The 27,274-nt window shown below is 40.5% G+C and overlaps 1 protein-coding gene across 1 annotated transcript in view; it reads right to left on the reverse strand.

Annotated features, from left to right (window-relative positions):
* Positions 1 to 27,274, reverse strand: part of DCDC2 (doublecortin domain containing 2) — a 154,877-nt gene that overhangs the window by 62,151 nt on the left and 65,452 nt on the right. The window contains exon 7 of the mRNA XM_027128194.1: positions 26,884 to 27,046. Coding sequence (XP_026983995.1) covers positions 26,884 to 27,046 — 163 coding nt within the window. The remainder of the gene's footprint in view (positions 1 to 26,883; positions 27,047 to 27,274) is intronic.

Here is a 27,274-nt window from a genome sequence, read left to right on the forward strand (position 1 = left end):
TTTTAAAATACCGTATGTCCTCTGGGATTTTAAAATAATTTCTAAAATATTCCCTGACTACAAAAACTCTACGGCAAAAACAAAAAAACCCACTACTTTTCCATATTCATGAAAAGCTCACTAGGGAGAATATTTAAATATCTTTTGGCAGTGTTTTTAAAGACTTACAAAGCACTCAGAGAATAATCTCAAGAGAGCATATTTAAATAGTCTGCCCTCCCCAAAGTTCTTCCAACCTGTGATTATTTACTGTATGTCTTTCTGTATTTTAATTTCTATAGTTTTCTATAGCCCGAAACCCTGGGCTTATGAATTCCTCTTCTAGAAAAAAGAATTAGTGCGGGAAACTCCACACCTGCAGGGTAACCAAGTCTTATCCCACTTGTGATAGGAACCAAAGCTAGGCCTGGTGGGAGGCTACCCACCTCTGCAGACTCAGACAGACTACATTTAATCCAGGCTCTTCCACCTGCTAGCTGTGTTATTCTGGGCAAGTTACCAAACCTACCTGTACCTCACTTTCCTTATTTGTAAGATGAGGCTAATAAGAGTCTTACCTCATGGGGCTGTTAGGACTAAATAAGTTAATGTATTTAAAGTGCTCAGAACAATACCTGGCACTTTACAAGTATTGAATATTATTAGTACTACTATTATTTTTATTATTATCATTATCGTTGTTAAGAGAATGACAAATTCCACTTGCCTATTGCTACAGCTTGTGTGGGGCTGAGGACTAGTTTGGAAAGAAGGCGCAGGCATGGCCTGCGGCCAGAAGCTGGACCAAGTTGTCACTGGATCCATAATTGATTCTGCCATGAGTTGGAGCTCTTACGGGGCAGGAACCCTAGACCCCTGAAAGCAGATGGAGGCATCCCAAAAAACTGAGGAATAGGAGTGGGAGTAGAGTGGGAGTGAAGAGAGGTCCGGAGGGAGACAGAGCAGAGAAACAGACAAAGGTCTAGAGATAAAACTCAATATGTCCTCACCACCTGTTTCACAATTTGAGTTAATATTTACTTCCAGGCTTCCCTGGTGGTGCAGTGGTTGAGAGTCCGCCTGCCGATGCAGGGGACATGGGTTCATGCCCCGGTCCGGGAAGATCCCACATGCCACAGAGCAGCTGGGCCCATGAGCCATGGCCGCTGAGCCTGTGCGTCCAGAGCCTGTGCTCCGCAACGGGAGAGGCCACAACAGTGAGAGGCCTGCATACAGCAAAATATATATATATTTACTTCCTATCTCAATGCCTGTTCTTTATTTCAGAACTCACACCTATAAAAATCACTAATAAGGCTTACAATGCAGCTTCCTGCTGAGAACTCATCTTCTCATCAACATATATAAGTATCATTCAAAAGACCTCTGAACAGACAACCGAAGTTTCTGCTTTAGAAGCAAATAGTTGCCATAAACAGAGCATTTTCAACCTAGAAAGTAAAATCCAGAAGACTTCAAAAGGGATCATGTTGCTGCTAACAATGAAAATTTAATTCTGTTCCTAAAATCTCTAAAGGAAAATCCAGAAATGGTGACCGTCTGTGTTTGCTTCTAACAGTCCAGATAAAAATACAAGTGAGTGCAAAAAGATTTGGAACCAAGAAGCCTAATCAAAAGATTTTCCTTAGGGCTTCCCTGGTGGCGCAGTGGTTGAGAATCTGCCTGCTAATGCAGGGCACACGAGTTCGAGCCCTGGTCTGGGAAGATCTCACATGCCGCGGGGCAACTAGGCCCGTGAGCCACAACTACTGAGCCTGCGCGTCTGGAGCCTGTGCTCCACAACAAGAGAGGCCGCGATAGTGAGAGGCCCGCGTACCGCAAAAAAAAAAAAAAAAAGTATGTGAGATGGGCTTAAGAGTAAATCAAGGGTGGTGGGGTAAAGACAGAAAACTTACCCACTGTAAAGTTACATGAGATGAGTTGTAATCACCCTGACCTTTCATCACATGGATGCCTCTGACACCTTAGACTCTCCTTCGCTTGATCTGGCCAAGTAAATGTCACCAAGTTCAATGAGAGCAACAAATTCTTTATCTTAAGGGCAGAATCACCCTTAAGCAGAGTATGAAGCTGGTCTCCCCACCTGCCCGTCTCCCGTTCTGGGTCCTTGCCTACACTTCCTGTCTAGTCTCTACCTGGAGACCGATGCTCCGTGTCCTCCTCTGGCTCCTGTCAGTGCCCTCAGGGGGCTCAAAGCCCAACCTTTCTTGGCAATGCTCTGTGTCCCAAATCATTCTTTCCTCCACCTGCAAACCCCAGCAAAACCCCTCAAGGCAAACTCATGTACCAGAAACTGAAAGCAACATGATGGACTGAGGTGACCCAGGTTCTCTCCTGCTACAAATACATAAAATGACAGATAAAATGTGAACACAAAAGTTTCATTCATTGCTGAGCTCTAAAGAAAGGGCAGTCCCCAGCTACTGTACATAAAGAAGGGTGCCTCAGGGGTTCAAGGGGAGATGGACAGGGATTTAGGCTCTAGGGTCTGGGAGCTAGGATTTTTTTTTTTAACATCTTTATTGGAGTATAATTGCTTTACAATGGTGTGTTAGTTTCTGCTTTATAACAATGTGAATTAGCTATACATATATATATATATCCCCTCCCTCTTGTGTCTCCCTCCCACCCTCCCTATCCCATCCCTCTAGGTGGTCACAAAGCACCAAGCTGATCTCCCTGTGCCATGCAGCTGCTCCCCACTAGCTATCGGTTTTATATTTGGTAGTGTCCACACAGTGGAGGGCTGGAACCAAGACCACAGCATAAACCTGGAACCATTTCAGGGGTTCCAGATCTCTGACAAGTGGACTTTAACACCAGGCACAAGACTAGGAAGCAGCAAGAAAGCTTGGCATCTCCCTGGGGTCCTTGAGAAATCACAATTTCTACCACATACTATGCAAAAGGCTGTAAGATCTAAAGTTGTACTATCCAAGTACTGAAGAAACCTCCAGCCAAGAAACTAACCATAAAACTGGTCCCAAATCAGGAAAATTCCCATGGTCTTAGCAGAAGCAAATGCACTCTGAAGGGATGCTGCCTCAATCCTAGGCACACAGGACTGTCTTAGCAAAACGAACAAGCTTCCTGTGGAAGATTAGCTCACTGTCAAAATTTGCAGATGAAGTGCAGAAACTAACCACCATGAGGGAGAGTCAGTCAACACAACAAAGAGAATCAGCACTCCCAAGGGCAGGAGATGATAGAACACTTTTTAAAGTGATCACTGAAAAGTGCATTCAAATGATTAGAGAAATAAAAGAGAATAGAAAGGAACAGTACAAATAAAAACTAGCAGGTTTGGAAAAGGGTCAAATAAAACTTCTAGAAATGAAAAACATTGTCATTAAAGTTAAAAACTCAGTGGACAAGATTAAATACCAAATAGATTAAACAGATTATCCTAGTTGAAGAGAGTATTCTGTGATCCGGCAGATAGAGCTAAGGAAATCACCACAATGCAAGACAAAGTAAAAATCATGAGAGATCAAATCCATCTGGCCAAATTCTAACAAAGCAAGTTGAATATTTTTCCATAAAATGGTTACAAATCATGAAAGTATGTAATGTTTACTCTCAAAGGATTATTTATATTTCTTTTAAAAATTTTATTGTTCCAAGTGACTAGATTTTTAGCAGTAACAATTTAGAGAATATTAATTCCCTAACCGATTTAATTACATGCCATCTTCCAGGTATTTACTTGATGAACCTTAGTGTAAGATCTGTCTTAGTTAATGATGAAAAGTCTCAAGTTGGTAAATGGAAGAAAGCCAGCTTTTGTTTTTTTGGTTGCTTTGTTTGCTTTTAAGTAACTCCTGTCTTTCCTATATGCATATATATGCTTCCTGTTGCTTTGCTTCATAGAGCACATATAATGAAGAGAAATTGCTGTGAAATGAGTCCCACTTTCTCAGTAATTTTCATTATAAAATCAGAAGTGTATATCTGTAGGAAAAGGTAACCCCAAAAGAGATTAAAACATCCTGTGAAACAGTTTATTGAGGATCAGGTTGGTCTTAATATACATAAAGGGAGTCAACTACAGTCATGTTTTGAAGAATCCCAAGAAAAATCTTTTCCAGCCAGTGCCTACTACCTGGGATTCCACTAAAATAATCTCAGCAAATGCCAAACGACAAGACACTATTATTTTTAACTTGGTGCAACTGAGCTTCTTGTCGTCTTTTCAACAGGTGATTTTACTGGGAAGGGGGAGAAACAAGAGATGGTTGGAGGGCTCTAGTCATCTAAAGATGAGGTACTCTAAACTGAAGATGCATGTGCTAAAGAAGGGAAACAGATACTGAAAGAGAGGAAGGAGAACTCCAAACTTTCCAAATAAAGCTCCATTCAGTCTCTCTAAATACACGCTGTGCTCTCTTTAATTCAAGTAAGGACTGGTTATGGGTCATTATCACACACAAAAGGAAAGTGGTTTAAAGGAGTGCTGTTTGGAACGTAGGTACAGCAATGGGCTCTGAAGCCAGAGTGACCTGTTTTGAAACTCAGCTAAGTCCCTTAATAGCTGTGTGATCTTCAGTCTGTTCTTCAACCTTTCTTCAGCTCAGTTTCTGCACTGGCAAGTTGGAAATGAAATGCCTTCACAGTTGTTGTGGGTATTCAATGAAAATGTGTTGAAAAGCACTTAGTAGAACACCAGCACTAAGTAGCTGCTCAAAAAATTTAGCCATCCTCGTTACTGCAAGACATGGCATGATGTAGTTCCAGGGAGCCGGGCTTTGGATGCAAACCTGGACCCCTTCACTTACCAGATCCAGGACTTCACACACGAGTTACATGGTTTGAACCTCTTCAAGTCTCGGGTTCCTTATCCATAAAACTGAGATAGTAGCTGCCTTGTGGCACTGTTATGAAAATTAAATTATACCGCATGCATAGAGAATTTAGTATGGTGCCTGGCACATAGAAGTCCTTAATCAGTGGTAGGCACAATTTGCTAAAACCAGTTTAAGTGGCAGGGGATGTGTGATTAAGCAAAGGTCACTATATGACCTTTGGAATATTAAGACACTAAGAGGCAAATTTTAATCCATAATTCCCTTGAGGGCAGAAACATCTGTCTACTATATGCCTGGTCCTCTATATATTGAGGGCTAGTCCATACAAAAAGATGTGCTGGGGCTTCCCTGGTGGCGCAGTGGTTGAGAGTCCACCTGCTGATGCAGGGGACATGGGTTCGTGCCCCAGTCCGGGAAGATCCCACATGCCGCGGAGCGGCTGGGCCCGTGAGCCATGGCCGCTGAGCCTGCGTGTCCGGAGCCTGTGCTCCACAACGGGACAGGCCACAACAGTGAGAGGTCCGTGTACCACAAAAAAAAAAAAAAAAAAAAAAAGATGTGCTGATCCACCTCACATAAAAAACACAACAAATTAAAATGACTATAAACATTTTCAAAATATGAACCTCTGCATAGGTGTTAAATTAAAATGGGAGCTCAATAGGGAATAGCTAGTAAGATGTTCGAAAATATAATGCATCTGTCTTCACGTTATGCCAATTAACCTAATGCCCTTACTCCTTTAAAACTGTAACTGCCAATGACCAATGTGCCATCCAGTGAAAAGCTTTAGTTTCTTTTTTGCGTTTAATCATTTTAGGTATTTGTTTTCAGAAATTAAATAGAAAGATGTAAAATGAGGTGACCGTAATCTCGAAGGTTCCTTCTACTTTGATTTCTGTTATTCTCATTCAATATATTAAAACTCAATCCTACAATAGACCATTCATTCTGAAATGACTCACTTAAGAATACTGGGTGATTCCCTAAACAAAGGAATTAGCAGAGTGAAAGGCTCTGCTTTATGATTCTATTTAAAAGAAGGTTAATGTGAGCTGATTGCTTTCAATGCCTCCGTAATTAAAAATATACTACAATCATAGCTTCTTGGAGATGGGTTAGAAACCTATTTAACTACTATAAATTACTAAAATTCTACTTAGGGATCTTATGGTTTGAGTTCCGTGGAGGAAGACAATTCTCTATTCACTACGGTACCTTTTTAAAAATTTATTCCATTAAGAAGTTCAATACAGCTTCTCTTGTAAAATTTTCAAATAGTAAAGCCCTAACTTTGCTCACAGCTGTGCTGCTATAATATACAGTAATAGAGCCTTTCCTGAATGAATAAGTTCAGAAGTTTCAAGATAAGGAGTGGATGTGTGAGTTGCAAAATCCCTGTACTTTAAGTATCTATCTCCGTGACCCTGTGCGTATTTTATCCAAACCTAAATAAACCCAACCAAAAGTGTTCAATTAAAAAACAAAAATATTAAGGGATGGAGAGTGAGGAGAGACTTCATTGAAAGGACTGCCAGTTATTTGGAGAACCACATTCCTCAGGAATATTGTACACTTAGCCCAGTGCTTGGAGATAGACTCAGACTTGCTGAGTGAGTGATTCTGGTCCCTCCCTGATCCCGTTTCCCCTCAATATTACATTTAAGCTGCAATATTATTTGAATTGTAATTTTAAGAGTTAAAGCTCTTTTTTTTCTGTTTCTGAATGAGATCACTAATAATAGTCTAACAGGATGAAATATGTTACATAGGGAGGAAAAATTACTTTTACTCTGCCCTCTGCCAACTAAAACATTGTCACTTGCCATCTGGTTCCAGAGGAATGACGTCACTAGCCACTGCCGTCACTGACCTTCAACACACCCTGAAAGGAGTTCAGGGTGGAGATGAGGAATGAGGCAGGCACTCTGTGCTCTGGGAAAAACTGGCAGAAGAGGCCTTCAGATAGTTAGATATTTTCAGGAGAGGACTTTATGAGCTCAATTTCTTGCATCTCCTTATATCTAGAAAAGCACTAAAATCATTAACAGAGACAGCTGCTCCTTGCGACTAGGAGCAAGCCTCTGCCAAAATGTGTGCTTGACCACATGTACCCCCTTCACTAAAATCGATGTAATACTGACCTTCCCCCCTACCTCTTCAGAACGGTTCCTCAGAGCTATCTGTGAGGCCATATCCCAGGCTACAGTCCTCATTTTGCCCCCAATAAAACTTAATTCACAACTCTCACACTGTGCTTTTTTTATTTCAGTCAACACCTCTCATGTTTAGTGACTGGGGTTTGTGAATCAAACTGACAAAAAATTAACAGGGGAAAAGGTTTATTCACATGCACATGGAGGCGTCACAGAAAAGAAGTGAAAACCCAAAAGAGTGGCTAGGACTGGGGGCTTATATACCATTTTAACAAAGGGTGATACACTGTAGAAAAGTGAGTAGACTAAGGGGAGGAGTCGGGGCTTCTAGGGGTGGTAAATTGCTGGATGGTAAATATGTGGGCGAAACTAATGGAAGATAAGGGTTATTTTGGTGAGGTTTGTTTATACAGTCTTAGGTCAGTGCCATCTCCAGTGGTAAGAGCCTTCCCCGGTGATTAAGAGTTGTTCTCTTCCTGGTATGGGAGGGGGACACAACTTTACAAATGAAATTTTATGCTCTGCTTTTAGGCAGAAAGGGAGAGGAAGGAGAGTTCCTCCGATGTCTGCTGTTTCCCAGTGGTCTTCAGCTCAAAATAAGTCTTATGCCAAAATGGCATGTATTGGGGCAGCACACTCACTTTAAAAACAACCGTGTAGCAATAAGTGAAGATAGTAGTGGCTTCATTCATTAGCCACTGGTCTGTGCTTTAAGCGCAAGTGTCATTTGAGAGGCTTAATTAGCAGGCTCAAGTCCTTTGTGATTCGCGAGGTTTTGACCCCAGTTCCTGGCAGCCTTCCTCTCCCATCCTCTTGACTTCATCTGATAATCTCTCACCTGAGGGAGTAAGGGGTGTGGGGGTGCGATGAGTGGTGAAAGATACCAACTGGCAAAAAGAACCTCCAGGCAAGTTGGAATCCACTGAGTTAGAGGTGAGTGTAAACAGGTAACCAAGAGGAAAGAGGCCAATATCAGATTGTCAAGTCCAGGTTACAGGGCCAAAGGAAAAGAGAACAAGGCCAAAGGTCAACAGAGAGTGGACTGAGTCACAGGCCCTTGTCTGCTGCCAGTATTGATGGCTGACTAAGGTATAAGTGGCCCCACTGTGCTTAAAAGACAAGGACCAAATGAACCCCACAGAGGTAACAGGTTTGCAAATATTATACACTCCCTCCTTATGGCAATAAAAAATGTGTTCTGAATATTCATATATTCTATGTATTAAATTTTTTTGGGGGGGGGGGTTTTTTTTTTTTTTTCAGTACGCGGGCCTCTCATTGTTGTGGCCTCTCCCGTTGCGGAGCACAGGCTCCGGATGCACAGGCCCAGCGGCCATAGCTCACGGGCCCAGCTGCTCTGCGGCATGTGGGATCCTCCCGGACCGGGGCACGAACCCATGTCCCCTGCATCGGCAGGCGGACTCTCAACCACTGTGCCACCAGGGAAGCCCTATGCATTAAATTTTTAAAGGCATGTTGTGCCTTCTAGTGCTACAAGGCAAAAGTTATTGATGGTACAATTATAACACACACAATATGCACACACAGATATATATAAAATATGTGAACAATTCTTTAAAAAGACTGCTTTAGAGGGCTTCCCTGGTGGCGCGGTGGTTGAGAGTCCGCCTGCCGATGCAGGGGACGCGGGTTCGTGCCCCGGTCAGGGAGGATCCCACATGCCACGGAGCGGCTGGGCCCGTGAGCCACGGCCGCTGGGCCTGCGCGTCCGGAGCCTGTGCTCCACAACGGGAGAGGCCACAACAGTGAAAGGCCCGCATGACGCAAAAAAAAAAAAAAAAAAAAAAAGAGACCTTCTTAGAATGGAAAAAAAACAAAATTATTTGCAAAATCAAATTTTCCCATTCACACTCACACCCCAACCCCTACCTATATAATCACAAATAAAAACAAAAAAAAAAAAAAAAACAGAAAATATAAATCATACCCCTAAAGCCCTACTATACCAGACATCAAATTACATGGCATGATGATGCATAATTATGGCACTTTCAAACAGCATTTGAGAGTGTGTCACAAGTGATGAAAAATGTAATTTATTTCTACTGACAGATATTAATTGCTCTGTGTTAGAAAATGTTTGAACCATTACTGATAAGCAAAAATGGTAACATAAATGCCTCAAAAACAACGGCAAGGGAAGAGGTATAGTTCTAATCATAAAAACTCCCATAGCATAAGGAAAAGCAATTTCTCAAAGAGGACATTTATTATTAAAATTTGTAAGTCGTTGCCATGACACAGTAGGAAGAGGCTCAAATGTGAAGTCACTTCCAGCAGGTCTAAAGTGTTATTAATCTCTTATATAGCACTGGCTAATTGGGGTTTAGGATTTTGCCCTGTTTCCTCAGCAAATTGTCTTTGTTAAGGCGAAACTGGATGGTTGCAGGGGAGCTTTCAGAACGAACAGGAGCGTATGTACAGAACAGATTATTCCTTTAAAATTGAAACCGAAATGGTCACAAATGAATTTCACTTGTGGTTTAGCAGGGCCGTGCTTTTCCCCTGTTACTACTAGGGCTACTATTACTGTTCGTTGATTTCAGTCTGTTACTTTAGAGATTATGAGATTGGGGCAGCAACGTTAGGTGGTGCTGGCTTCCATAGCTTGTGTGGCAAACAGAAGTCATCAGAAATCTCATGAAACTCTGCTATCTTCAAGAGAATTCTAGGTGAGCTCCTTCGGTCTGCCAACTCCATTGCCGCCCAAAACCTATGTCAACAACCACACCCTTTTCATTATTAGAGTCTGTCTAATCTAATCCACACCTGTATAGCATTGCTTCCAACTCTCTGGTCTTGGGCACCATTCTGATACCTTGTGTCTAAATTCTGCCCCACATCCTTACATCTCTATTTCTGTCAATTGCACTGCTAGTCTCTTAAAAAGCTAGGCGGGATTTGTTGAATTATCATTGAATCCACCTTAACCCATCCTCTAAGACTCCTGATTAATCTGTTACCACCTTGCTATGCACATTATCATCTCTAATCACATAATTTTTTCCAGGGCCTTTCCAGACTCCTTCCAGTCCCATCCTGTACACAGACATCAGATCATTCTCCCTAAAACACTACTTTCACCACATCAGAACTCTGTGTGCATACCCATTCTCTCCAATGCTTTGCCTCTGTAGCTGCAGAATAATTTCTAAATGCATTAGCTTGACATGTAAGGCCCTTTATGATCTGACCTCAGCCTACCTCTATGGACCAGGCTACCATCACTTTGCTAACTAATATTGTTCCCTCTACCTAGTGTGATCTGTGAAATATAAACACAGAGTAGTTAAGCTTTCTTGCCTCTGGATTTTCACTCAGGCAAATTCCCTGTGAACTCACATCCTTGTTTCCCATTTTTTTAAATTTCAGATCAAATTCCAGGTTCTCTGCAAAACCATCCCAGCCCATAATGACTGTCTTCTTCTCCCTACTGCACTCATGCAGTTTGTATTACATCCTTCCTTGTACTGTCCAATCTCTGTAAGTGGGGCGTCCTGATTCCAACCAGATCACAAGCCCCCAAGGGCATAGACTATGTCAAGTATTTCCAGAATCCCATAACCTATGCTCAATGAATGCCTGCTGACAGAGCTGTCTGATCAACTTCTTTAGCAAGTAGAATCCAAAGGAAAGGGAGAATGCCATGCTGGCCTACAGAGCAAAGCCACAGAACCAAAGGGATAAGGGACAATGACTGGAACCAGAATTTTAAGTAGAGGATAAGACAGAGCTGAATGAAACCATGTGGAAACATATACAAATTCAAACACAGCTAGACCAAAAGAGGAAGTCATGGTAAAAGCAAACAAGAGAGCAAGAGGATTTAATGGGCAAGAAAGTGGTAGAGTGGTGACCATTTCGCAGTGTATACAAGCACTGAATCATTATATTGTACACCTGAAACCGATACAATATTAGCTGTCAATTATATCTCAAAAAAAAAAATTTAATGAGCAAGAAAATAGAAAGCAGATCGTAAGGGTAGGATGAACCTGGAGCCATTCCAAAGCCAAAGTACAAAATTAAGAAACGTCACCTACCTGACAAATACAGGACATGGCTCTCAGCAGTGACAGCACAGAAACATTTCTCAAGGACCTCAGGAATTGTTACCAAGTTTGGCCCTATGCTGAGTCACTAAGCAAGTCTCGACAATGTAAAGAGATTGAAATTATTTAAGTATGTTCTTTGACCACAGTGGAATTAAGCTAGAAATCAAAAAAGATACTAGAAAATCAAAAAATTTACTGTTTTGAAATTAAGTAATACCATTTGAAATAACCCTGGGTCAAAGACAAAATGACCATGGAAATTTTTTAATATTTTCTATAAATAATGAAAATAAGACAAAGTAAAACATGTTGGATACAGCAAAAGCTCTGCTTAGAGGGAAATTTATGATTTTACATGTATATATTAGAAAAAGGACTGAAAATCAACGTTCTAAATAGCCATCTCAAGAACTTAATAAAAGAACAAGTTAAACTCAAAGAAAGGTGAAGAAAGGAAATAACAAATATGAGGGCAGAAATTAAATGAAAAATAAACAACATATACCAGAGAAAAATCAACAGAGTCAAAATTAGTTATTTTAAAAGAACAGTAAACTTGAAGGACCATTAGCAAGACTGATTATGAACAAAGTTTACCAATATGGGGGAGTGATAAACAGTACATTAGTATAGATCCTACAGACGTTTTTTAAAGACGATATAAGAAATAACTTTATACCAATAAATTTTAAAATTTAAGTGAAATTAACTTTTAAAACGTAACTTACCAAAACTAACACTAGAAAAGATTAAGAAGCATAAATATCCCTAAAGCTATTAAAGAATTTTAAAATTCACATAAAGAAAATTCCAGGTCTAAGTAATTACAGCAATGAGATACAAAAAGGACAAAACATCATAGACAATTTGTTTACTCCAAAAATACAGTTAGTTTGATATCCAAAAATCAATATAATTCACCACATTAGAAGAATAAAGGGGGAAAAAGCATAAATATCATTTCAACAGTTACAGAAAAGCACTTAATATGATTCGAAATCCATTCCAATTTTTAAAAAGTCTCAGCAAACAAAAAAGGAAACTTCTCTAATAAATAGAACCTCCTAAATCTGATAAAATGTATGAAAACTTAGACTAAACATCATTCTTAATGGTGAAATACTGAAGGCTTTCCCCTTGGGATTAAGAACAGAATAAAGTTGTCTGCTATCACTAATTCTATTCTATTTTGTACCAGAAGTATAAAAAAGTAAGGAAAAGGGCTATAACAGTGAAAAGAAAGAAATAAAACTGTCATTATTTGCAAGCAAAATGACACTGTATTTAGAAAATCCAAAATAAATCACAAAAACTATTTTAAGTGTTAGGGGAACCACTGACCAAAACCACTCACCCTGGCCAGGCAAAGACAGTAACAATTTGCATGAGTTATTTTATGACGGGAGATCCTGGTAAAGAACACGGAACTAACAAGCCACCGTCAAGCAGAAGAATACGGAAAAGGTCAAAAGGAGAGAGGAGACACCAGTCCACATGTCCTACCAATCTCCCAGAATCCACCTTGCTGGAATCCATCTTGGCTGAGCGGTTCCGCTCGCCACCAGAAAGGACCCTGAGTCAGAATGATTGGCCAGAGACAACCCGGAAACTAATCCCATCACCATAAAACTTGAGACTGCGAGCCACGTGGCAGAGCAGTCCTCCTGGGTTCCCTTACCCTCCTGCTCTCCACCCGGGTGCCCCTTCCCAATACAGTATCTTGCTTTTCAGCACGTGTGTCTCCTCAGACAATTCATTTCCAAGTGTTAGACAAGAGCCCACTCTTGGGTCCTGGAAGGGATCCCCCTTCCTGCAACCTAAGTAACAGTTAAATTTAATACTGTTACAGAAAACAAGGTCAAATATATAAAAATCAATTGTATTTCTAATAAATCAGCAACAAATAATTATTAAATTTAAAACAACAGTATTTATAACATCACCAAAAAAGCATAGAATACCTATGAATAAACCTAATAAGAGATATGCAAAATATATAAAACATAAGTGAGAAAAATTAAGAAAGACAAATAAATAGAGGGACATACCATGCTTATGTACTGACTCAATATTTTAAAAATTGGTCTATAGATTCAATTTGATCCCAATTAAAATCCCAGCAGGTGTTTTTGTGGAAATGGGGAAGCGGATTCTAAAATGTACAGACAGTCTTAAAGAAGGACAAAATAAGCTGAAAGCTTTATCTTAACTGATGTCAAGATTTATGATAAAACTAAAATAAAGACAGTGTTTCACGAGGATAATAGACCAATGGAACAGAACAGAGCAGGCATAACTGGATTCACACATAGATAAACATCGAATTTAAGACAGAGGAAAATGATGAAATTTTCAAGAAATGGTACAGCATCGACTAGATATCCACATGGAGAAAAACTAATCTTGACTCCTACCTCATACCATAGACAAAAATCAATTACAGACGGATTGTAGCTTTAATAGCAGAAAATAAAACAATGAAGCTTCCAAAAGAAAACATGAGCCAGAATTGAATTGAAATGTAGGGCACCTAGTTGGTGTTGGTGAATTGGAGAGATGGTGTGGAAGAGACACCACGTACTTGGTGTCAGGGAAAAAAACACAAAACAAAAAACCTCGCACAGATAATGTTCTATTTCTTGATCTGGCTGCTGGTTACGTGGGTCTACTCAATTTGTAAGCTTCATCAAGATGTCAACTTACGATTTGAGCACTCTTCTATATATATGCTATGTGTCCATAAAAAGTTTTTTTTAAATGTGCCCAGTGTATACCAGTGTGTGTGTCTGTGTAGCCACTCACTCTTCTGGGAGACACTGGGATGCTCAAGGGAAGAAAAGGATTTCCAAAGATTCAGACATTTCTGCTGCTTGGAGCTTAGGAGAATAGAGTGAGTAGCCTGGGTCTGTGTATGAACAAGAGAGGGATTCATTAGGAGGCTGACTGAGCCTTTGTAAAATTTCGTTTGGTGGGAGGGTAAGGGGGGACTCAACTGATAGTTATGCCCCACCATTTAACGTGAGAAATTAGAAATGTAAATAATCTCTAATCCAAAGTGGCTTTTAAATCCTCTGTTAATGGAAAATCCAATATCATGCAGATAGCACTACACAAAGAATAATTTCGCATTATAAACTGAGTAAGATTCATCAACTCAGTTTGGTTTTAAGAGCCTCCATGTTTTAGTGGTATCTTCGTAAGGCTGTTAGCTTAGCAGCACAGTGCACCAATTCAGGGGCCATCCGACCACGCTGATTTTTTTAAATTAAATTATAACAAGAATTAATTTTTCAGTTTTCCCCACATAGAGCCATATATTGCACCTCGGCTTTAACACTGATTTCTTAAGTCAAGTAAGCAGTCTTTTCCCTAACCTATTACCTCTCCTTGAATTTAAACAAAAATGTCTCCATTTACATGGATGTATATCTCCTTTGCCTGGGCACTGTAGCAGGCAGAGACCTTGTTAATCTCTAGGCCACTGGGAGATGTTTGGTTAGAAAATCTGTTTTAATCAAGCTAACTTTGATTAAGAAATATCATCATAAATAATTGCAATGCCTAAATTCAAATAAAAGCACAGCAAAAAAAAAAAAAAGGTCACACAGTGTTTGGAAAAATTCCGTCATTCTCTCATCACACTTTACAGGGAGCTAACTGCGTGTAAGGAAATGAGCCAGATGCTGGAGTCATGAAGATGAATAAGGCAATGATAAGGAGGAGTCCTGGCTCGCAAATTGTTCAGGGACCAGTGGAGAAGGGCGACGTAACACGCGCTATGGCAAAGTCACGTACTGCTACTGCGGCCCGAGAGAGGGAAGGCTCAATGCTGAGAGTGTCAGGACCAATTTGACAGAAGGGATGATGCCACTGTGAGTCTTAAAGAGAATAAAGTTGATGGGAACCGGGAGGGTATTCTAGGCACATACAAATGACGTAGCCACAGCTCATGCCATCAAGAAAACTCTCAAAAGTTCTGTACGCCCGACATGCATGCAGGAGGCTGGTGGAAGATGAAGTTGGAAAGAAAGGCCATGAAAGTGAGAAGCTCCTGAAGGAGTTTCATTAGAAACAGTTTTGCGGTTTTAGGACATTGCTGGCAGAGTTATGAAGGGCAGACTGGGAGGGCGCTCAGGAGACCTAATCTAGAAGGCTGCCGGGGTCTGCGTGAAACATACGGAGCTTAAATCAGGAATGACCAGGCGAGGAGGACCAGATTCAAGAGACTCTAAGAAGGTCAAACCTGTGCAAAGTAGCCCTGATTGAGTGTGGAGAATGAGGGACATGGAAAAGTCTAGGCTGACTCTAACGATGACAGGATTAAAATGATGGGAGAGGTAATGTCGAGGGGATTAGAAAGGAATGGGGCAGGGACGGATCGTGTCCCGAACTTCCACGCCAGCTGGCAGAAGCCACAGACTCCCCCTCTGGCCCCCACCCACCAACACGCGTCACTCCTGGGTTTCTGGCTCCATGGGACACTGAGACAAGGAATGAGTGAGGAAAACTACGTATACAGAGGCAATTCAGAGTTTGGGGAATTTTTTTTAACATGTGCATGTAGGGTGCCTGTGAGAAATCAAGGTAGAAATTGCAAGTAGTCAGAAATAGGACCCTTAGTCTAAGAAAAGTGGTTGAACCTGGAAACAAATTCCAATGTCCTGTCCGTAAGGATGCATTAAGGGCGTTTCCTAGCAAGGGATACATAATAATGAAAAATGAAAGTCCTTCGGTCACTTTAAGGAAAAGTCACAATTTTTGTTGTTTTTATGGGCAATGGCCTTTAGTGTAAACTGTGATGTTCACTGCTCCCTAATTCCAGGTACTAAATAAAGTTCCTCATTTCTGACTTGGAGATCGTCTCAAACTAATTCCTATCTCCTTACATAGATATTGCTATTAACCACTAGCCTCTTCAGGCACTTTGTACTTTATAGAAGCGTTTTCACATCCATTTTCATTAATGTTCCATTATGATGAAAATGCTAAATAACCCTAATCGTGCTTTTAAATTATAACCTAAGGGTGAACCTGGGAATAACGTCTAAAGAGAATTTGATGATTCTCTCAACTAATTTCTAAAAATTAAACAGCCAACCTGCCTCACAAATGAAAAATTGCCTTATATCCATCTACCTACTACAGAAACTTTTTATTCCTTTGTCCCTTTTGTCTGAGGCTTGCTCAGAAAATAAAAACCCCTGAGGGGTGAACTCATCCATCTAAATGCTATCGAGTGCTGTCGTAATTAGATCTGGAACTCTGTTTAAGTTAGCAAACGTTACCAAATTGAAAGTGTAATAAATCTCAAACATGCGAGGATGGAAAGCACCAGAGAAAACATGGAGACCATTTGTTAGTAATGGTGCTTATTGGTTCCTTTTAAGTTTTTGTCCTGGGTGGCTAATCTTCTTGTCTCCTAGAATAATGACAGCCCACCCCATTCATTCCCAAATTAGATGAAATCATTGAGAACTTCGGTGCCAGTGAGGGGTAAAAGATGGTATTCTTTTATTTAATTGAGAAAAACAGTCATTGTTCCCTTTTGCTCCTAATACATTCCTGGGCTAGTCTGACATGAGAACTGTCTATGCATTCAATTGGATCTTTTTGGTAGTTTTACAGTTACAGAGGAATAGTCATTCATTTTCAGACTGCAAAATTTTCACCTCATACGAAAAACAATTTTAGAATTCTGAACTATCATTTCCTTCGAATCCCTCACTAAGTACAGTTTAAATCAATTTTCTTGCTATGATTTTTTGGTGTTCAATTTCTCTACAGAATGACTCTGCCTCTGTTTTTGATCTGAGATGTTAATGCATTTTTACCTTTCCTGCTGCTGTGCACACAAGGTTTATAACACTGCGCTAGGGACAACGTCTGGAGGAAGATCATTGCGCTGATGTGAGTTCAGTGCCTTGCATTTGGCCTTAGCTTTTTGTTGTTGGTGGTGGTGGTGGTGGCTTTTTTTGTCTTATAAATGAATTTATTTCTTAAATTTATATAACATCGCGGCCCTGTAGGTAGATTTTTTTTCTTATTAGTTATCTATTTTATACATATTTGTGTATATATGTCAATCCCAATCTCCCAGTTCATCCCACCACCACCACCACCCCCTCCCTTGCTTTCCCCCCCGTGGTGTCCACATGTTTGTTCTCTACATCTGTGTCTCTATTTCCGCCTTACAAACTGGTTCATCCGTACCATTTTTCTAGATTCCACATATATGTGTTAATATGGCCTTAGCTTTATATAAAATAGACACGGAATCACTCCAACACATTTAGGCTGTAGGCAACTGTAAAGTCTGATTAGGGAAAACTCTAATCATGGGGAAAACTCTAAACTTGGGGGCAAAGGACCTTGTTCACAGGCTGTGATACCTTGGAAAGAAATCGCTGTCATTTATTAAATGCCTTCTGGCTTGCTGAAGACTGCAAGACACTAAACCTTTCTGCACTTTGGTCTTTGGCTCTGTAAAATGGAAATTATGATTTCCATTTATGAATAATATGATTTCCACTTAGGAATAATACCTACTCCTCAGTGTTTGTTCCATGAAACAAGTGAGGTAATTAGAGGTACAGGTGCTAACCAAAGGTTTTTCATTTCTACTTCTTCATGTCCTCTTCCTGTACTTGCTCCTTAACAGTCAGGTTTGGCCCTTCTCTTCTCAATCTGTGGGTCCTTCCTGGGCATCTTCTCCTTTACCTTGGCTTCAGCTCTCACCTATTGGCTGATGACCCCCAGATCTCCATCTGCAAGGAGAGTCTTTCCCTTTCCAGCTGATCCATGCACACCTCCACCAAATGCCAGGTAGGTCCCTCTAACTCACTGGGTACAGCCTTTCCCTCCTCCTGAGCACATTCCCTGAGAGTTACTGACACCAACCATCCCCCTTGTTACCCAGGCCAAATACTCAGTGTCCCCTTGGATCCCACTGACTCTCTCCCACCTTCGCAGATGGTCTCAGGTCGTATTGCCTATCTCCTACGTACTTCTCAAATTTGTCCTCTCCTCTCTATCCCACTGCCAAAGGCTATCAAGTCCACCATCATTTCTCTCCTTGTCTACAACAGGCCTTCTAGATTCCCCTATTTCCAAGAAATCCTCCTCTGATGTCCTGCCCATAACCTCTTAGCCCAACCCAGAGGTCTAGGGCAGCTTCGCTGGACAGTTCCCATACACTCCCAGGCCTTCCTGCCTCAAGTTCCCGAGTCTCTGCCCTAGGCCTTTCTCTGGCCACAGAAGCTTGTTCAGCCTGAGTGTGGGACAGGCCAGAGTACTCAGTGAAACGTGGTTTTTATTATGACATGTTAAAGGGAATGAAACCTTGCCCAACTTCACAGAAACAATTTGGTATTATCATCTACTTGTATAAATTAAGAATAAATGGATAGCTTTAACCCAACAAAGCTCAAAAGTACTCTATACATATTTTCTCTTTATCTTTATCCCCATTGTGATAGCATGCTGCATGGTGATTTGCAATAAAGATTATATCTTTTTTCAAGAACAACTAGGATAACTGAGAAGAATAAAAGTAGAGTTCATAGAAAAAATAGCCACAGTGTACAAAGGAGTCACAGCACGTTATATGAGTGGAGAAATACCTCTCCCCTGTCTGGTAGTACCAAGTAGTAGTAGTAATTCTGCCAGACACCGTATTAAACACATTTAAGCAGAAATGGCCTTGTTCTCGGGTACTGTGCTGCTACTTTCTAAATAGGCAAAATTGACATGGAGCCCTAGGAGATGACTTAGTACCAAGGAGGAACAAATTGTCAATGCTCACAACATAAACACATTTGGTATTTATGCGCAGTAAACAGAGTTTGGTCATGGAAATGGAGAAGGAAATTTTTCTTCTTCCTCGAGGAAAATGTCTTGATAAAGATATAATTACAATTACCCGAAGTAAATGTGTAAGTGCTAAGCTATTAGTATACAAGAGAGAAAATGGAGTTGCCCCACCGATTAGCAAAGTGTGGTACATAGTAAGTGCTCAGTAAATGTTTATTGAAGAAATGAAAGTGGTGTTCTAGAAAAGGGGGTGGGTTCATAAGTCTAAGGGAAGGGGAAGGAAATTCAAACGCAGTGACAGGCTTGGGATGCAAGAACTTAAGTCCTAGGATATTCAAATAACTATTAAAAAATGGGATTTGGCCATTTGATAAATAAACTAAAGGTCAACCTCAAAAATATCCACCTTCTTCAATTTCCCAACCCCTGAAAAAAGTAGGTTTGGTTGCTGAAGACTCATCCCAGCCTGGTATATACTAAAGACTCATTATTATACCACATTGCGGAAGAGGAAAATCTCCTTGCTAGTAATAATAACTCCTACCACCTACAAAACAAAAAGCTCAAATCAACCATTCTCATTTACAAAGAGAATATGAAATCCTGAAAAATGGAACAGGGAAAAACGGAACTCCTCAAAATCTCTCAGATAAGCTTCAGCATGGACTGTGATATGTCAACACTCTTCACTAAAGGAAGACAGGTCGAAGCACTTACACACGAAAGCCTCCCTCCCCTGGACTCCTGGCATCAGTGCCCTACAATTGCATGAGGTTGTCACCTCTTAGCCAGTGTAGGCCAGCATGGCAATTTCTAGAAATCATTAGCCATTGATATACCCTTTGACTCTGGGAAAACTGGTTTCTCCTCTTTTTCCCCCTTTAGTAAAACTAGGGAAATGCTGTTTACCTAATTCTGAGGATTTGTAGATGAGGCCTATAAAACATCAGATTAAAATCCATAGTTGAGATGTTCTAAAGCATCTAAAGTATCAGAATCGTACCATTACCCAGTGTTTGGAATTTGTCACCCTTAATTTCAATTGTCACCACAAATGTAGGCATAATGGACCTACACACACACACACACACACACACACACTCAACACTGAGTGCTACTCTGAGCAGGATACTCTGCTGGGTGCTTGTCTGTGTATCACGTGTGAATAATGGCCGAGGAGCTGCTGACAGTCTAATGGACCAAGTTCCCATCCTGGTTTTATTTCACCACAGGGCTGGCAATAGGAAGAGGAAGTTGGGGAGGGGGGAAGGGTAGTAAATTCCACGGCTACTTCTTCCTGTCACACTGTCACCTCCCACCATCAGTATCTCACAGACATTCCTGATATCAGACACCTCCCAAACCAAGTCTAGGTCTGGGCCCTACTTCAGAACCTATGATGAAACACCCGGCCGGGGTAACCCAATTTTAGTTGCTTCCTGAAAAGTAGAAGAGCTACACTTCAGAAACTCCCCATTGGTTTGGATCCACATTTCTCTATGATAAGGTACAGAGAAGTTCAGAGCTAACTTCAGAGGCAGCGGAATCAAGGGAATGCCATGAAATTTGTCTGGGTCCTTGATGGGCACGGAAGGAGAGAGGAGCTACTTAGAAGTAATAGGTAGCATCTATGAAAAGGGAGTTTGGCAAGCCAAAGCCTGAAGCCAGGGGAAAAAATCAAGATGAGACACTCCATACATCATTCTCTTTCAGAGGATCAACTGCTACAAGAACCTCAGTCTGGACCTCAGTGTCCCCACCCCTATAATTCCAGGTCCAGCCCCTCAACCTCTGCCTTTCTCCTCAGACCCAAACCCCATGGGATCCCCAACCTCAAGACTCTGGCCGACACCAAGAATTTGACCTGGGGCAGCTCTGCATCCCTGGGCACCAGGGTAACGCGAGTTCCTGGCATTCAATATGGAACTTCTAGCTCATTTCCCACCAGGAACATTACGGTACGCTGCTACCTCCATGGCGCCACGAGTACAAAGCCAGAATTAAGACGCATTATGGGTTAGATAGAACTGTACGGGCTACTTGTACGGAAAATGTGATGCAATTACCAAAATACCTACTTAAAACAAATTTCTGCAGTAAAATCTTCCAAAGGTTTGGAAATACCTACACAATTCAACAGCTCACAAACTTCTCCTTCTGAAAACAAAGAGTATCTTCACATCCCAACCCTCAGCTACATGAAAAATAGCCCCCAAGAGAAGTTTACTGCCTCAACCTGACATCAGCTGGAAAAGAATGCCTTTCTCACAGTGCTGCTCCATCCAATGTACAAAGTGTTTAAGAGGGCAGGATATGAACAGGATCTTTTCTAGAAAGGGCTAGGTTCTTACTCCTCTCAAACTGAGATAAACATCTTACTGGTATTCAGCCAGCCTCTAATTTCTCAATATCCCAGCTGAAAGTGAGAGTATATACAGGCATACCTCATTTTATCGTGCTTTGCAGATACTGCACTTTTTACAGATTGAAGGTCAGTGGCAACCCTGCGTTGTCAGACGATGGTTAGCATTTTTTCGACAATGAAGTATTTTTTAATTAAGGCATATACACTGGATTTTTTTAGACATAATGGTATTGCACCCTTAGCAGACCACAGTATAATGTAAACATAACTTTTACATGCACTGAGAAATCAAAATATTTGTGTGACTTGCTTTATTGTGTTATTTGCATCATTGTGGTAGTCTGGAACAAAACCCACAATTGCTCCAAAGTATGCCTGTATTCCTAAACTAATTTTTATTACTAGAATTTGAATAGCACAATAAAACTTCAAGGGATTACTAAGACCCCTGCTTTGTGAAGTCATCTTGGTGCCTTCTTATATACTTTCCTCCGGTACAGAACATCCTTAGTGGGTGAGACTTGGGAGAGCACATTTGGAAAACATGCTTCCTGTTTTTATCTTGAGTCTCTTGGGACTGCGAACCGCGCAAGTGCCTGAGCTGGCTCATCAGCTGAACCAAAGAAGCTCAAGTTTCCACGTCCCCTGATCTGACTCTGAGGATGGACCGCAGTAATGCTTCATGCTTGGGGCGACGCAGCAAACCATGTGCAATTTGTAGCCATTAGAAAAATTCAAGAGCATGACTGCCCAAGGGCAGTCACCCAGCAAGGTCATAATATTCAGACACCCATTCCCGGCACTGCATCTGCTCCCTATCATTAATCAGGAGTCTAAACATCACACGTTCCTTGGAAACAATCAGTGAACGATACTGGGAGCAAGCTAGGAACTGCATCAAGGGTACTAATCCGTGTGTGCACACGTGCACGCCCACACATGGAAACAGAAAGAGAATCACATCCTTCAAAATAAAACAAGTCTTGGCAATTCACTGGCGGTCCAGTGGTTAGGACTCTGCCCTTTCACTGCAAGGGGCACAGGTTCGAAGAGAAAACAGGTCTTGTTTTTGCTTACATTTTAATACTCTGCTTTTAAAAAGTATTTATAATTATCAATACCGCATAAACCATAGCGATAACAGACCGGGATATTTTCTCTACAGATTTCCCAATATTCTAAGGAGCCCTAAACCCACTATACTTCCTGTGTTCCAAGGGGTCTAAAAAACACTAATTTTTTTTCATGTAAAAAATTATTAAAAATATCAACGAATACAATCAATCCCAAAACACTATACAATATTTCAAAGCAATCATCATCACAGCTTTGCTCAGAGAGGAGAGAATAGCTAGGTAACAGCCTCTAAAACCTATCTCAAGGCACCACTCAGGTGGAAAGTGCAAGGAAAACATACACTGGTCAGTTAAGCTGGCATTTAAATGCAGCACTAAAAATGCATTTCACGCCCAACTTCATCAATCACCAACCAATCTTACTTTGCATCTTGGCTACCAAAAGAAAATGGGATTTGTTTCCCTGAAGAAATATGTCACTGCTCTGCTTGAATTATTAAGCTTTATTATTACAGAGAGAAACTGAGTCGGAAAAAAAGAAGAAACAAGAAAAAGAAATAAAATTAGACCCAGGTTGCCATCTACAGACTGTTATCAGCACTGCTCACTCATGAAGCATTAGATATCAGAGTATCAGTAAATATCAGCAGTAAAATAAAAGGATAAATGTATGACTACAATCGTAATGATAAAAATCAAGATAGCCTACAAAGTCTCCTTTTTTCTAATTAACGTGAGAACACTAAAGAACACTGGTCAAAAATTTGCACAATTTAACATACGCTAGAAAGGAATCATCGATATGCACCCTAACTCTTAAAATTTAACACTTAGAAATAAAATTGAATAGATTACTTAATTCCAAATTTTAAATATTTTTAAGCAGCAAAGACTGTTTCATCTCTATAATCAAATTCTTGCATTTTTTATGCCATATTTGTATATATTGAGAAATGATTACCAAAGTAAGTCTAGTCAACATCTGTCCCCACACATGGTTACAAAACGCTTTTTCTTGCAATAACTTTTAAGCTCTACTCTCAGCAACTTTCAAATGTGCAATACAGTATTAAATTCTTGCACTTTTGATTCACTGACTCACCATACACCTTCCCTTTCATTTTGCTTCAAGTCCTTATTGCTTTTCCCTTTCTAAGGAATAAGAGCCCTCTGGAGGCATGAATGTCCAAAATCGCGCACTTGGTTCTAATTACTAAAACAGATGTCATTAAAGCAAAAAGCAACTGCAATAATAAATGAATATGGAGGCTAAAGGAGTAATAAAGAAGAGAGAGAGATAAAGACAGATACTTTTGACAACATAACACAGAAAATTTCTATAGCCAAAGACATCTGGAGGGAGATCTGATAAGGAGAAATAGCTCAATTTTCAAAAGTAGGGATTTAAGCTAATAAACTTATCAAGTGATGATTTAATCTCATAAACTACACAAAACCTTTTTTTCATTTTCCCTGGGAAAATTGTTTTTGGAAGCCAAGATTCATTTTCCAGGTCATATGTTCTCTCCATCAAGATGAAAAGATACAAAATGCTTCGTCTAAACTCTTATATATGCTTCTAGATCTGTGGTATAAGCCTCTTACTGGGGAAAAAAAAAAGAATTCCCCAAACCTTCATGTGAAAGACAGCAGCCGTAGTTCTATGTTAACACTGAGATACAGCAGTGAAAAACCTATCATCTGCACATTATAAAACTAGATTGCAAAATGTACACTTAACATGGACAATTAAAACAACTGCAGGATTCTCTAAAGACACAGTAAGAACAGCTGAGGGCTTCTACCTTTTCTTAGCACTTTAAAAATGTGACTTGTTTCCGTGGTCAACATGTTTTTGTTACTTTAACCCCCACAGATACAACTATTGTTGAAAACTATTTGTGAATTTCTATAAAAACAAAAACACTGATGGGGGGGTGGGATGAATTGGGAGATTGCAATTGACATACATACACTATTATGTATAAAATAGATAACCAATAAGAACCTGCTGTATAAAAAATAAAATAAAATTCAAAAAGAAATAGAGAAAAAAAAGTAAGTAAAAAGAGTGGATATATGTATATGTATAACTGATAAACTTTGCTGTACAGCAGAAACTAATGCAACATTGTAAATCAACTATACTCTAATAAAAATTTTTTAAAAAACACTGATAATTCAACTTTTTAATAAAGTTTACTTTCCTGTGAAACATGGAAATGCTGATTCAGCCTCTTGTGTTCCCAAGTTTCCACGAATGAAATCACCTGAAGAGATGATGGTCCCCTTTCTTTTGAGGGACAACTACTGAATCTAACTAAAGACTTTCAAAAAATATATTGGAAGTAGGAGTTGGTATTTTCATAAGCTAGTAAGAGCCTTGCAGAAAATAAAAAAGTAGCACTTTATAAGAGCCTTTAATCAAAAATAATTCATGAAGAGTTTAACATGAGTCCTGTTTCTTAGTGGGTTTTAAAGTATTACAGAGACTTATCTATTTTGTAACTTCCATCATTCATCCATCAATATTTATTAAGCGTCTCATCTGTCAGACCTGTGCTAATTGTTGGGGACTAAAAACAAAAAAAACAGTAAGACATAGCTCACGGCCTTGGGAGTTTCACAATCTAGTATACACTGATTAAAATAAACCCTCTATTCTTTTTTTTTAATATTTACTTATTTATTTGGCTGCCCTGGGTCTTCGTTGTGGCATGCGGGACCTAGTTCCCTGACCAGGGATCAAACCCAGGTCTCCTGCATTGGGAACGCTGAGTCTTAACCACTGGACCACCAGGTTAGCCCCAACCCTCTATTATTTTTAATGCTCATGGCATGGCATGCTTTTCCAGGCTAGCTTTTTCCTTTGGTGCCTACCATACAACAAGCATTCAATAAACATCCTTTGACTGTATTTTACTGGCCTCCCTGTTTCAGAGTCACCAGAAAGGATTGCACAGACTTAAAGGCAAAAGCAAAACTTTGAAGATAAGTCTTAATATGAGCCCACATGTTGAAGAATGCTAAGGGGGCTAAAAGAAGTTAAGTGACTTGCCCGAAGTCGAGAGCAGAACTGGGACAAGAATCTAGGATTCTCAACTTCCAGCTAATCTCCACCATTTAAATCTCTGAAGATTTTAAAATCCCTCCACTTTCTTCTCTATGGAATTGGCTCCTTCCATTTCACCTGTTCTTTTAACTTAGTCTCACACATTTTTCTTCTGAAACTTTAATCATCTGAGCAGCGTCTTCTAAACACTCACACAAGTTCATGGTGTCTCCTCAGCTGCGAAGCCCACTTGAGCTGTAATTCTAATGTGACACTTCACGTGGACTTTGAAGTGAGCTGGAGCTCCCAGCTGGAAGCCAAGCTCTGGCCATGAATCTGAAACTTGATCCCATTCATCCTTTTCCAGGGCAGCCTGGCATGTCTTCCAGTGGGGGTAAGTGGATCCCAGGGGGAGGGAGAAGCCGTCACTCCTCCAGCCTTGTCCCAGCCAGCCCCCGGCCCACAGCATCACTCCACCCTCGTGCGCTCGCCCCACTGAGACCATGCTCCGAGTGAAGCCAAAAAGAGCTTGTCTTCACAAAAAACTAACATGAAAAGTTCACAATTCTTTCGGCACTCATCCTTAGTTTATCACACTTTTATCTTGAAATCTTGTACTAATGCAAAATGTTTTAAATTATTTTATACCATCTCTCGCCTGGTCATGCAAGACATGTAACTAACTTGGTACATATTGTTTATTGGTAAAGTTGTGTGTGTGTGTGTTCTCTTGGATATCAGTAAAATCGGTGAAATATCTTTTTGGAAAAAGTGATCTGTGACTAAAAGCAATTCGTAATGAATGTGAACAAGGGTTGTATACACACAAATAAGAGAGATCAACAGTGGTTGGCAAAAATGTTAATCGAGCCCTTTTAGCTGGAACACAGGATGGTAAAAGTTACCTTTTCCAATACGACCACTCAAGACATATTTTACCTCAAAACACATGTCCTTGGGACTTCCCTGGTGGTGCAGTGGTTAAGAATCCGCCTGCCAATGCAGGGGACACGGGTTTGACCCCTGATCCAGGAATATCCCACATGCCGCGGAGCAACTAAACCCATGCGCCACAACTACTGAGCCTGTGCTCTAGAGCCCACAAGCCACAACTACTGAGCCCATATGCCACAACTACTGAAGACTGTGCGCCTAGAGCCCGCGTTCTACAACAAGAGAAGCCACTGCAATGAGAAGCCCACGCACTGCAACGAAGAGTAGCCCCCGCTCGCCACAACTAGAGAAAGCCCGCGCGCAGCAACAAAGACCCAAAGCAGCCAAAAAAAATTTTTTTGATAAAAAATTTTAAAAGCACATGTCCTCGTAGCAGAATCTCTAATTACAGATAGAGATTAAGCATGAAAAACAGCAGCATCTCTCATACGCAGAAAGTCTTCTTTGAAAACTCTCATATAGGACAATAAGGAGTCTTTTCTGTAGGCCCAGGAAAACAAATGGATCTATTTACAAATTAAAATTGTATCACAGCCTTAAGATAATGATAATCAATAATAACAATATAATAATAAGAACAACAAACTTACCACTGTTTGGAATTGTTTGCGGCGAACTCTTTAACTTTACACTCTGTTTCCCTTTCGTGGGTTTTTCTGAATTCACATCTTCTTTTTTCCCTTTCCTCTTTGGAGGCTGAGGAGATGAGTTGTCGCTGGATCCAACTGTTGACTTAGATTGGCGATCATTTCCCTACATGGCAAAAGATTAGACCCTTACTATCGGCTGATGAACTCCCTAAGCGATTAGTATTCAGTACAAGTCACTAACTAGTGGTAAAAAGGGCAGGGGCGGGAGGATGGGGGTATTGTACTGATTCTGCTGCTGTCCACTACCTACATTAACTCTTTTTGGTGACAGAGGAAGGGTCTATCAGAGGAAGGAGAATAAAAATAATAGCACTTGACAATTGTTGAGTAC

This window comes from Aethalodelphis obliquidens, unplaced genomic scaffold (genome assembly GCF_003676395.1).
Source record: "Aethalodelphis obliquidens isolate GAN/ISIS:26980383/991018 unplaced genomic scaffold, ASM367639v1 scaffold34, whole genome shotgun sequence".
NCBI lineage: Eukaryota > Metazoa > Chordata > Mammalia > Artiodactyla > Delphinidae > Aethalodelphis > Aethalodelphis obliquidens.